The sequence below is a fragment of the Lampris incognitus genome, chromosome 5 (assembly GCF_029633865.1).
Source record: "Lampris incognitus isolate fLamInc1 chromosome 5, fLamInc1.hap2, whole genome shotgun sequence".
Classification (NCBI taxonomy): domain Eukaryota; kingdom Metazoa; phylum Chordata; class Actinopteri; order Lampriformes; family Lampridae; genus Lampris; species Lampris incognitus.
In genome coordinates, this window is record NC_079215.1 from 29,299,157 (window position 1) to 29,312,781 (window position 13,625).

The 13,625-nt window shown below is 44.7% G+C and overlaps 1 protein-coding gene across 1 annotated transcript in view; it reads left to right on the forward strand.

Moving 5' to 3' along the window:
- The window catches only part of LOC130113122 (ubinuclein-2-like), a 33,521-nt gene that overhangs the window by 10,034 nt on the left and 9,862 nt on the right, over positions 1–13,625 (forward strand). Inside the window, exons 8-15 of the mRNA XM_056280644.1 lie at positions 3,296–3,425; positions 5,355–5,461; positions 6,365–6,475; positions 6,910–7,053; positions 8,763–8,813; positions 9,428–9,470; positions 9,891–11,426; positions 11,656–11,863. Of these exons, the coding sequence (XP_056136619.1) occupies positions 3,296–3,425; positions 5,355–5,461; positions 6,365–6,475; positions 6,910–7,053; positions 8,763–8,813; positions 9,428–9,470; positions 9,891–11,426; positions 11,656–11,863 (2,330 nt within the window). The remainder of the gene's footprint in view (positions 1–3,295; positions 3,426–5,354; positions 5,462–6,364; positions 6,476–6,909; positions 7,054–8,762; positions 8,814–9,427; positions 9,471–9,890; positions 11,427–11,655; positions 11,864–13,625) is intronic.

Sequence of the window (13,625 nt, forward strand, 5' to 3'; positions counted from 1 at the left end):
GCGATCTCTAGCGGTATAGCACCGACATACTTTCAAAATTCACAGAAATCCTGAAATGTACACGTTTAAACGGCTAACATTGCACCGTGTAAACGTGTACAGATTTTAGTACACGTTCACATCCCTAGTGTGTGTGTGTGTGTGTGTGTGTGTTTCGCACAGGGTGATGTGATGTGTCTAGTGCAGTAGTTAGAGGAAAGATGCATGCTTGCTTACCGCCTGCTTTTCTAACCTCTTGCTTATAGCTTGCTGCTGCTGGCTAGCCCTTATGGTGAACAAGAGAGAGACTTAAATGCTAGGGTAGGAAAGAACAATGGCATATGGAGTGGAGTACTGGGTAGGCATGGGGTTGGTCAGGTTAATGCAAATGGTCTGAGGCTGCTAACACTCTGTGCAGAGCATGACCTCACCATTACGAGCACACTGTTTCAGCAGAAGACCAAATACACAACATCCTGGATGCACCCATGATCTAAACACTGGCGCCTGATTGATTATATCATAACAAGACGTACTGACACTAGTGATGCCTTGCTGACCCGGGCCATGCGAGGTGCAGAATGCTGAATAGATCACCGCCTGATGATGACCAAGCTCCACATCAAAGTGCTCCCCCCACAGCATCTCAAGAAACCCATAAAAAAGCAACTGAACTGTGCTAAATTGAAGTCATCCCCAGTATGGAATGAGTACTGCCGCTCTGTAGGCACGATGACACTAGAGTTTGAGACCATTCTAAGTTCTGACAAGTCCATGGTTCAGAAATGGACCTCCCTTTCCTCATTGCTAAATCCAGCTGCAATTGACTCTTATTGGCTACAGAGCCAGAAAACATCAGGACAGGTTCGACGAGAATGACACCATCACATCCCTGCTGGAAACCATGCGTAGGGCACACAGGGCTACTCTCAACCGCCCTGCATCCACCATCTTTCATTAGCAGTGGCAAACAGCACGTAAGAAGGTACAAACAACCTTGCGCACTCTGCAAAATGAATGGTGGATGAAAAAAGCTTATGAGATTCAATCATATGCTGACAGAAATGATATGCACAACTTCTACAATTCTATAAAGACTATATATGGCCCTAGGAACTGTTCTATCACACCCTTAAAATCAGTGGATGGACTGACAACCTTGAAAGACCAAAAGCGGATCCTGGCAAGGTGGGCTGAACATTTTGAAACCCTACTTAATCAGCACTCACCAACTGACCAGTCCATCCTGGAAGAGCTTCCAATTCATCCGCCCATCCCAGACCTTGACTACTCACCGATTTTTCGAGAAGTACTTGCAGCCATCAACTCCTTCAAGAACAATACGTCCCTTGGCAGTGACGGTATCTCAGCAGAACTCCTAAAACAAGGAGGATACTTGTGCACCAGAATGATCTATCAGTACATCCTGCAGGTCTGGGACCAGGAGAGTGTCCCTCAACAATGGAGGTACGCTAACATTGTCACCCTGTACAAAAACAGGGGGGATAAGTCCATCTGCGGCAACAGTTATGGAATATCCCTACTAGCTGTTGCAGGCAAGGTCCTAGCAAAGGTCATGCTATGCAGGATGGTGATGCACTTGACAGAATATCTGCTGCCAGAGTCACAGCGCGGTTTCAGGAAGAAAATAAGTGCTATGGGATATGATTTTCACAGTAAGACACCTACAAGAAAAGTGCTGCGAAAAACATCAGGACCTTTTCATAGCTTTTTCCGACCTCTCTAAAGCTTTTGACACTGTGAATCAAGAGCTACTTTGGAAAATCCTGAGAAAGTTTGGCTGTCCAAGCAAATTTGTGAACATTCTATCACAGTTCCATGGTGGGATGGTGGCACGGGTGGCCATAGGAGGACAGTAATCAGCGCCCTTTAATGTATGCACTGGAGTGAAGCAGGAGTGATTGCTGGCACCGGTACTCTTCAACATTTACCTCCTATGTGTCACAAAACTTTTTCGTAAAGTCCTGGAAGACAGTAAGTAGTGGGCTCACAATAGATTTTAGAATAGATGGAAACGTCTACAACATCCGAAGGTTCAAATTCAATCAATCAATCAAGTTGCATTTTTTATAGTGCTTTTCTAGCTGCAACAGCCGCCACCAAGTTGTCTGCAGTGCATGTCCTTGAGCTGCAGTACGCTGATGACTGCGCTCTTGTAGCTCACGCACCAGAAGACCTGCAAACCAACCTTGACGCAGTTGTGAATGCCTACAGCAGGCTGGGTCTATCAGTTAACATCACCAAGATTGAGGTGTTATGCCAATGGAGGTCCAGCCCCCCACCCACTATGCCTGTCTTTATAGAATACCAACCACTCTCAGTTGCTCCATCTTTCAAATACCTGGGCAGCATCCTTTCTGAGGGCTGCAACACTGATCACGAAACTCATAATAGAATCAAACAAGCCTCTCTAGCCTTCAGCAAACTCTGACCGACGTAAGGTTTTCCAAAACAAACACCTCCACCTGCACACCAAAATTGCCATTTACAAAGTCATATGCATCACATCTCTCCTATACAGCTGTGAAGCCTGGGTCACCTACAGCTGCCACCTAAGGTTGCTGGAGCGGTTCCACATAAGATGTCTGCAGCGAATCATGGGGATCACGTGGCGTGACCGTGTTCCTCATGCTGAGATTCTTGCTAGGACAAACTGCAAGAGCATAGAAGCCACGGTCACTGGAACACAAACTGCGCTGGCTTGGGCATGTCATCAGGATGCCTCAAGAACGCCTGCCACGTCAAGTCCTGTATGGACAGTTTCATTTGGGCCGCCAGTCCGCAGGTGGTCAGAAGAAGCAATACAAAGAACAGCTAAAAATATCACTGAAGAAGTGTTGTATCGATCCCTTGAGACAGGAGCAAGCTGCCATCAACTGTTCCAACTGGCGGGAGATCTGCCACAGAGGTATAGAACAGCTGGAAATGGAGAGGAATGTGAAAAAACAACAGAAAGGACCAAGGAGACACACAACCATGCCTGCCCCCACTAAACTCAGACTCCATATGCCCAACATGTAATAAAACTTGTGGATCAAGAATTGGACTCTACAGTCATCAAAGAACCCACTGGTAACGAGGAAGGACGTCATCATCGGGCTACCAGCAAGCAAGCAAGCTCTTCATAACTCTGTTTTCACTCTTATGCTTCTAAACCTTCCTCACCTTTCATCCAACCTTCTATCCATGAGTATCTCCTCTCCATGTATGCCCCCCTTACTCTTTACAACATAATGTCACTCTCCCTTTCTCTTTCTATTTGCCATGCCTTACTTTTTCCTCTTCCTCCACCCAGCATTGAGCTGCAGGTGCAAGAGCAGCCATCGGAGGTGCGTTCTGGCATCTACTCCCACTTGGAGGCCTTTGTGCCATGCAACAAGGAGGCCCTCCTCAAACGCCTCAAGAAGCTCAGCTTAAACATCCAGGTGAGTCATTCTCATCTGCGGAGGAAAACCACCCAGTGGCCTGAAGTGAGCTGCGGGCTTAGATGTGGGTTTGTTTTTGTTTTTTTTCCCATAATGTTTTTGGTTCATGTCTTTATAGAGTTTTCTGAACAGGTTACACTGTATGGGCTTTTTCTTTTTCTTTTCCAATTACATCGATTGCTGAAACAATTAGTCAGTTAGTCAGTTGACAGAAAATAACGATGATAACTTTAGTGATAATAAATAATTAATGGTTGTATATTTATTAAGTAAACCAAACAAACCAAATATTCGCTGAGTACAACTGCACTAAGATTTGCTTGCACTTCTCTGATTTGTTTAAGTATAGAATGAATACTTTAGGGTTTTTTAGCTACTGACCAGACTAAATTGACAGTTGTTAGACATCACTGGAACCTTATCGTAGGCATCTTTCATTATTTTTAACATTTTATAGCCTAAAGGATTAATCGGTTACTTGGGGACAATAGTCAATACATTTACCAATGATTAAAAAAGTCATTAGTTTCAGCCCATAGTACATTCTCCATTTTCTTTGACTGTTATTATGGTTGCCCACTTGGTGTTCATTTGGCAAACCACATCAGTCAAGCTCAGCTCTGAGCTTGAGCTTGTGACCGAACTCTGTAACCACAGTGCATGCTACAGGCTCTACCTGGAGTTCTCTGGCACAGAAATATTGATGATGAGGAGGGTAAGGGTTAAAAACAACAGCCACTTTATTACACAAGTGCTATAAACGCCAGATAAAAATCAGCTAGTTGAAAACAGCAAGATGTCTGCAGAGTCTTCAGATGGGAGAGAGAAGCAACGTCTCCACAGCTGCTGCTCTCTCCCTCTCCATGGCGTGTCGTCGTGTGAGTGCAGGAACAATTTAATCAGTCCAGAGTTAAATAAGTTGACTCAGGACAGCTTCACCCACACACATTATGCCACAGAGCTGTTTGCTAATAATAATAATGATGATAATGATAAATAATAATTATAAGCTTCAAATCTTAAAACTGACCCTCTGGATCCTCTTGTTCACCCATTATATTGTAAATTGTATTGTAAACAACAGGACCCTCTGGATCCTCTTGTTCAGCCATTGTATTGTAAAGGACTGCTAACCTCTCTTTCAGTTAATGTGATGAGCTCTCAGTGTGGGCGGACTAGCTCACTGAGCAATGTTGCTAAAAACAGACTTCCAAATGTCTTTTGTTAGGACGTTAGATTGGCGTTTTCGGCAGAATTCATTAACAGAACCCCCTCTACACCACCCTCTGTCTTTGCTTTTTTTGGCTGACCGCCACAGTGGGGCCAGCCCTACACACGCAGTTGTCCGTGAGTGAGTGAGTGCCTGAGTGAGTGGAGTTTCACCATTGGTCGGACAGCCGAGATGGAATTCCCCCATTGGCTGTTGGTCTTTCAAAATGAATCGGCGCAAACGGTTTTCTATTACGTCATCAGCTGTTCATGGGACCGATGTCAAAACTGCTACTTTTTAAACGTAGTTGCACAAAAACAGCCGTTAAATATATGTAGTCGCGATCCAGCCCTATACTAGGTTTTAACCTAGTCTTGTTTATCTTGACTCACACCACATCCATTTATTTCTCCCTCACTGTTCTTCCCCATGCTTTCCTTCATTGTCCTCTTTCAATTCACCTCTTCTTTTTGCCTATCCCTCACCCTCTCTCCACTCCGTCATTTGCATTCTGCTCTCGCCATTTTTTGGTTTTTCTTTTGCATCCTACTTTTCATCCTACATTTCTTTCTCTTCTTACTTTTCTTTTGCATCCTACTTTTCTTTCTCTTCTTACTTTTCTTTTGCATCCTACTTTTCTTCCTCTTTTTAACCCTCTGTCTCTCATTCTTTATCTCTTGTTCTTTCTCTCTCACTTTCTTGTTCTCTCTCTTTCTCAGGACGACCGCTTGCGGACACCACTGTTGAAGCTGAAGTTGGCAGTGTGTAGCGTGATGCCTGAGCAGATAGCAAGATACAACATGGACTGCATGGCCAAGGCTACCAAGTACGAAGACCCCCCCGCCTTTTGTCATTCGCAAGACAAACTTATTTCTCTCACTACAAGCTTATGCATCACTTCCCCTCCTGTCTCTTCTTCCTCTCATCACCTCTGTATTTCTTTGTCAATACTAACATGTAGACTTGGGGAAAATAACTGCACTGCATCACTTTCATGTTTTCACACAGTAACACAGGCAATCGGGTCAGTAAGACCAGTCTTCTATACTTAGCCTCTGAACAGCTGTGTGAAAGTTGTGTGTTAAATTGTAGGTAATTGCAGTATTAATTTAAAAGAAGGATAGGGATATTGGGGTTCAGAGATACTAAATTGAGGGGATTTTGGTCACTAGCCCCCCACTTGTCTGTCTTTTAGATGACAGCCGTCCAAATGGTGGTAAACATCAGTTAAACTTGATGTGATGATGATGTGATGAATGTGATATAAGATAATTTTTGCAAATTTTGAGCTCTTTTTTTATATGAACAAAAGATAAAGCAAACCAGTGTGTTTATCTATCAACTGTTGCTATGTCTTACTGTATGCAGGGTGCAAAGACTGTCATCAGGAGTGTCAATTGTAGTTGCCAAGCAACAATAGCTAGCAAATGCTAACTCAAAGCAGAGAAACAGAGAGCTTTTGCGACTAACTATTGAAGAGTTACTGAAGAGTAAGTTTATGTTGGCTGGACCTGGTCATATTCCAAACTGTCGAGAATTTGCACAACACATGTTGATGGAAACATGACTGCTGTAGTGTCTTAAAAGCTCTAAGAAAGGTCGAATTTATCAAGGAGGATGGGTCAAATTGTTCTAAATATGCATTTTGTTTTTCTGTGTTTGTGTGCACATGAATGTATGTATTTATTGGGTGTGTGCATGTGTGTGCACGTGTATGTGTGTACTGCAGACAGCAATCAGAGGAGGGTGAGAGGAATGGCTCGGAGGATGATGATGAGGAGAAGCCAGGAAAGAGGGTGATAGGCCCACGAAAGAAGTTTGTCTGGGATGACAAGCTGAGGTAATTATTCTGGGCTGCCCAGCAAAATAAGCCAATCGGAGTTTGTTGCCCTACAAGTTGGAATGCAGATCTTGAGTTTTTTTTGTTTTTTTGTTTTTGGAATGGGCTGTCTCGTTCTTCTCTCCTTAATTGGCCCTGGCTCTCACTCTACACCTGTATCAAGTTTAGTGCAGCAGATGAGTTATCATGGAGAAAAAACAGTGTTGATAGTAATTTTTTTAATCACTCCCAGTCATGAACAATACAATTTTTTCCTTCATATTTTTGACACACAACTTCAAATCATCTTTAGGGAAAGTTGTTTCTGCCTATCTCAATTTTCTTCACTTCCAACAAAGTATTGGATTTCTTCTCAGCCATTCCACATTCCACATCGCCATAAGATTTCAGTTTTAAGTCTAAAAAATATGTGGTAAATTTGTGTTTGTGTGTAGGAGCCTGCTGTGCAGTTTGGTGCGGGTGAAACTGAGTTGCTATGAGTTGGAGAACCCATGCTCTTTGTCTGTAGAGGACTACCTAAAAGCCTTCATGGAGAATGAAGTCAAACCACTGTGGCCCAAGGGTTGGATGCAGGCCAGGTGTGTGTATTTGTTTGCGTGCATGCGTTCCTTCACTTACATCTTTATGAAGATTGAATTTTCTCACTGTGAGGAAAAAGTGACATAGAGACCTTCCAAAATTAGAGCAGAAGGATACGTCGCTAAAGTCAGTGTTGAGCTTTGGTCTTACGTTAAAGGTCAGTTATTTAGTACGCAGGGTTCAGATGTAGGAACGAATGTTAGTGGAATGGATTGTCTTCACAAGATCTTTAAGTTGTGTGTGAAAGACTTTGACATTCCATGCTGTCATGATCCATTTTCTCAATCCATAATCAGTTCATATCATATGCAGGATGCATAAATGTGTGTAATCCGTTGACTGAAGTATACCACAAACCTCTTAGTAGTTACCTGGCCATTGAATTGCTCTATTACCAATACAACGAGGTGAGACAGTAGACGGCATTTTATTTAATCTGAACATTAACAATATAAAAGATTAATAATTTATATCACTTATATAATGACCATATACTAATAGTGTAGAAGGTGACATAATGTATTCATAATTGTGAAGTCTCACAATTCAACCCCTAATCAAACACAGCTGTGCCAATGTAGGGTGGATATTTTTTGGGGGGGGTTTCTGTTTGTAACTCCTTCATGCCATATCTTTTTACTGCTTGGTGATTGATGTTCATTCACTCTCCTTGCTCATCTACCCCATTACTGTGAATAGAGTTTCCCTACTAAGAGCTCTCTAGGGATGACCTTGAGGGGTCATATTGCCCTGAGAACTTAAGCTAAGAGAAGTATAGAATATAGGTATCAATTTAAACAACTTGCCATATAATAGTTGGGTGCCTGTGTTGTGTTATATCTGAGTACAAGGCTGTGATGGTTCTAGCACGACCTGAAACAGGTTTAAACCATACCGCAGTAAATGTTTTGCCATGTTGGAGTAGCTTCCTCCCGTCTTAGTGCAATAATTGCAGATTAGTTGTATCACAGGGTTTTTTTTTTTTTTTTTGTAGCTTTGCCACACTTGACTGGTCAGCCATGTCATAAACAGTCTACATGCTGTGTTGATATACAGCCTCACCGGTGATTAAAATGTAAGGGCAGAAGGTTCTGGCTGCTGAGTAAAACAGTTTTATAGACATTTTAAGGCTCAATCTATTTCTCTTGATTTTGTAATGTGACTACAGCTATGCTTCCAGGATTTGATAAGCTTTGAAACTCTTTTAACTGATATATACATAGTTTGTGGAATGTTGGAACCTGTTCTAAGTCAGAACTGGTTCTCCATATCCAGCCCTAATACCAAAAGAGTGTAGAACTCTGATATTGTTTTGTCAGCAGCCAGTTGTCATTCACAATTCTCTTGACCAAACAGACATTTTTCCTTGAAGGATGTTTTTGCATAAAAGTCAGTGACATCTGTATCAAGTTTACATCATGTTAGGCCAGGCTCATTACCCAAGTCAACCACATGTTTTGTCTCAGGTCATGCCTGCAAGCTTTGCATGACTTTAAAAACCCTCACTTGTCTAGACCAAATCTGAACAGTAAAAGATTAAGCCATGCATGTAGCAAGAATAACCCTTTTGAACCTGAAAACGAGCATTTATGTGGTCAATTCAAACAACCCAAGCGTACTTGTTTGTGCCATCTAGTATCTTGTTCAGCCTCGTAAATATTTGGTTCAGTCATCTCCATCCCTCTGTGTATGGTTCCTGTCTTGGCAGGATTCTGTTAAAAGAGAGTCGTGCAGCACACAGTCACCTTACTGGAAACCTGTAAGTGTTATCTTCCCTTAATCAAGTGGGGTTATCAAAAGAGCTGTTACAAGGGCATCCAGGTACTGTGGCGGTCTATTCCATTGCCTACCAACACGGGGATCGACAGTTCAAATCCTCGTGTTACTTCCGGCTTGGTCGGGCGTCCCTAGAGACACAATTGTCCATGTCTGAGGGTGGGAAGCCGGATGTGGGTATGTGTCCTGGTCGCTGCACTAGCGCCTCCTCTGGTTGGTTAGGGTGCCTATTTGGGGGTAGAGGGAACTTGGGGTAATAGTGTGATCCTCCCACGCGCTACATCCCCCTGGCGAAACTCCTCACTGTCAGGTGAAAAGAAGCGGCTGGTGACTCCATATGTATCGGAGGAGGCATGTGGTAGTCTGCAGCCCTCCCCCGGATCGGCAGAGGGAGTGGAGCAGCGACCGGGATGGCTCAAAAGAGTGGGGTAATTGGCCAGGTACAATTGGTAGAAAAAAAGGGGGGGGGAATCCCCCCCCAAAAATAAACAAAGACAAAAAAAAAAGCTGTTTCATGATCCTTATTTGTCAATGAAGAATGTCCTTGGATTTGATAGCATAAAGGCAAATACTAAAACGCTGCATTTTTCCATTCAGTGTCAAGAGGAGAATGGTGACTGGGCCCAAGGCTAAAGCCAAGGTATGTGAAGACTTTTTTTTTCTTAATGATCACAATTGACATGACACAGTTCACAAAACTGATCTGCTGTATTAACTTACAAAATATATCTTCACAATAGTCAAATCACTTAAAACCGGCAATTATCCATACTGCTTTTCACCCGTTTTCTATGCAACATCCTTGCCTTTGGCAAGATAGTCCATCCTCAGTATGGTCTTAAAGACCAATGATGGTGTTTAATATCATCTACTCTTTGGGTGATTTAGTTGCTGGGCATTCATTTTATTGAGAGAAAATTGAAATAATACACTATATCAACTATCCATGATGTATTGTGATTTCCAGTACACATTTTTGTCAGTATAACCCAACACACTGTCTTAATGCCCGGCTTTGACCATTGACAATCACAATGACCCTGTGTCTCCTGCTCTACAGGAAGGCCAATGGATCCAGAAACCCCCTCTTTCCGTGGCTACTGCTCTGTCTGTGCCCACCTCCTTGTCTGCTAACCGCCGCCCTACCTCCTCCTCTCCCTCAGAACCCATCTGTCTTTCAGACTCTCTGGACGAGGATCTGACTGCTCCCTCTCTTGACTCTATATCTCATGCCCTGGCCCTGCTCAGCAGCGTCTCTAAGGGCCTGGGCTCTACAGATAGTCCTATGTCTCCCCCACCCCTCCAGATCCCCACTTCTTCCCCTCCCTCTGTCACCCCTCACTACCCCTCTGTCTCCCACCTTTCTGCCTCAGCAGCTCCTAAACCACAACATTCCCTGTCCAAGATGGAGTCTGCTAACCCAACTGTTGTGCCCGGTGGTTACCAAGCAACAACAATGCCATCTTCCTCTTCTACTATTTCCATCTCATCCCCCTCCCCTTCCACATCAATCTCCACTCCCTCCATGGTTCGTCTGCAGGCAGCAGGCTCGGTGTTGGCCTCCAGGGCTACTGACGCCACCTACAGCCTGATCAAAGGGTCCGGTGCCATAGGCCAAAACCAGAGTCAGAGACATGTTTCGATGCCATCCACCACTCACAGGCCTGGTTCGGGGGTAGGAGGAAGCAACAAGCTCCACCCCCAGCCCTCCACATTACCCCAACAGCGTCCTCCCCCTACGGCCTCCCCTCTGTTGCTCCCACACCACAAGGGCTTCAACAGACCGGGGGGAGTGCTTGGCACCATGGGAGCCGCTAAAGGACTGGCCAAGAGCAGCACCAAAGTTGCAAGCCAAGCCAGCAGCAACGGGGGGGCCGGGGGCACCCTCCCCCCAGCCTCTTCCCCATCCTCCCAGTCCAGGTCCAATTCCCACCCCTCTTACCCCAAGTCCTTTTGCCCGCCGTCGCTTGTGGCCTCCTCCCCTTCCCATACCGCCGCCTCTTCCCAGAGCAAGTCTCAAACCTCCCAACATCACACCCACCACCACCAGCCCAATTTCATCACACCCATGCAGGCCACACTTACCAAGTCCTCCCACAGCAGCAACTCCTCTCCCATCATCAAGCTCACCCCGCGGCCCCCTGCCCCTACCCCACCTCCCTCCTCCTCCTCCTCTTCCTCCCCCTCCTCTTCACCATCACACTCTCTCACCCACCCCCAGATAATGCCTGGCCAGCAGCATCAGTTCTCCTCCAAAACTCCTGGCTTCCGGCCCCACTTCAGCCTACCTGCTGGTGGTCAGGTGAAGCAGAGCCAGGGCGGTTGTAGCTTCGTGGTGGGGGGACAGAAAGCTCAGCCTGTTAGCAGCAGCACCATTAACAACAGCACCAACCCCAATAACAAAAACAACAACATGGGAAGTGTGATGTCAGGCACGATTACTACAGACAAAAGCTCCTCCCCCTCTTCAGTCCCGGCCAATCATGGTCAGAGGCAGAGGTCTGTGGGTGGGGCTAGTCAGGGTTCCAAGGCAGGAAACAGTCGGGCGACTTCCGGAACTCTGTCAACACCTTCTGCCTCTCCACAGCTTGCGCAGGTGAGTTTCTCACTAGCAGGTAGGACATCTGAACCCTAGGTGCTTAATAATAATAAAAATACAGAGTACTTTGGCTGACTGTTTCATATACCAATTCTAAACAAATTGGGAGGGATTAGAAATTATTAACTATGTTTCTGTCCCCCCACCCCACCCTCCTCATCTTCTTTCCTCTCCTGTACCTCCCCACCCCTTCCATTTCTCCCCACTTTTTTTCGCCCCCCTGTAGGTATCTTCAGCAGGCAGTCCGCTCCTGGCCAACCCTGCTGCCCTGCCTCTAGGCTTTGGTATGTTGGGAGGACTAGTCCCTGTCTCGCTGCCCTTCCAGTTCCCCCCGCTGCTTAACTTCAGCCCCCCTGGGGCGGCAGGGGCCGGCGGCATGGGCACAGCCCCTGGTGCCAACTCAGGATACACCCTAGCACAGAACGACTTAATAGGTAAGAGGACAGAGAACAGGAGATAACCCAAAGTCAGTCTTACTGTCACATTTGAAGACCGGCACCCTGCTATTAAGAATTGAACACGTAGGCCTCTTGTTCTGTCCCAGAGACATTTTTGGGGTAAACAATAGTGTATTATTGACCAAAGTGGAAGTATGTGCAGTTTTCTATAGACAAAGCAGTAGATTGTCTTGAAAGTATTCTGATGACTCCATCTATTGCTTAAACCAACTGCATTTTTACACATTTTAGTAATTTTTGTCAAAAAAACGCAAGGGTAAAAGATTGTGCACTTAAGTGCTTTGCACAATAGTAGTATAACTGAGTTTTCCACAAAACAATGGCTTCTTGTCAATGTAAAGAATTGTTCAACATTATTGTGCTTTTCTCTAGCTACTAAGTTGAGCTGGAAATTTCACTCTGTTCTATGGTCTTTGTTCTAGATATGTTAACATCTCAAAATTACAACTATATGGAGACTAGTTTCCTTGTATCGGGTAATCAGTGATGTTACCAGAGTAGACAAAAGTCAGCCAGGGCTGGTGAGAGAGGATGTCAATTTCATTTACCCATGGGCCCATACAGAGAACTGTGTGTGTGTGTGTGTGTGTGTGTGTGTGTGTGTGTGTGTATATATATCAAGATATTGATATTCTGCTCCTCATTTGTTGAGCACTTTTATCAACACCGTTGCCGGTTTCCGAAAAGAAAAAAAAACCCTATATATATATATATATATATATATATATATATATATATATATATATATATATATATATATATATAGCAAGAAGGTCGTGGGTTTGAACGCTGGGGTTGTCCAACATTGGGGGTCTTCCTGGGTCGTCCTCTGTAGTTGCATGTTCTAACTGTCCGCATGGGTTTCCCCCGGGTGCTCCGGTTTCCTCCCACAGTCCAAAGACATGTAGGTCAGGTGAATCGGCCATACTAAATTGTCCCTAGGAGTGAATGTGTCGGCTCTGTGATGGACTGGCAGCCTGTCCAGGGTGTCTCCCCGTCTGCCACCCAATTACTGCTGGTATAGGCTCCAGCATCCCCACGACCCCACTTGGGATAAGTGATTTGGATAATGGATGGATGGATATATATATATATATATACACTACCGTTCAAAAGTTTGGGATCACCCAAACAATTTTGTGTTTTCCATGAAAAGTCACACTTATTCACCACCATATGTTGTGAAATGAATAGAAAATAGAGTCAAGACATTGACAAGGTTAGAAATAATGATTTGTATTTGAAATAAGATTTTTTTTACATCAAACTTTGCTTTCGTCAAAGAATCCTCCATTTGCAGCAATTACAGCATTGCAGACCTTTGGCATTCTAGCTGTTAATTTGTTGAGGTAATCTGGAGAAATTGCACCCCACGCTTCCAGAAGCAGCTCCCACAAGTTGGATTGGTTGGATGGGCACTTCTTGCGTACCATACGGTCAAGCTGCTCCCACAACAGCTCAATGGGGTTCAGATCTGGTGACTGCGCTGGCCACTCCATTACCGATAGAATACCAGCTGCCTGCTTCTGCTCTAAATAGTTCTTGCACAATTTGGAGGTGTGTTTAGGGTCATTGTCCTGTTGTAGGATGAAATTGGCTCCAATCAAGCGCTGTCCACTGGGTATGGCATGGCGTTGCAAAATGGAGTGATAGCCTTCCTTATTCAGAATCCCTTTTACCCTGTACAAATCTCCCACCTTACCAGCACCAAAGCAACCCCAGACCATCACATTACCTC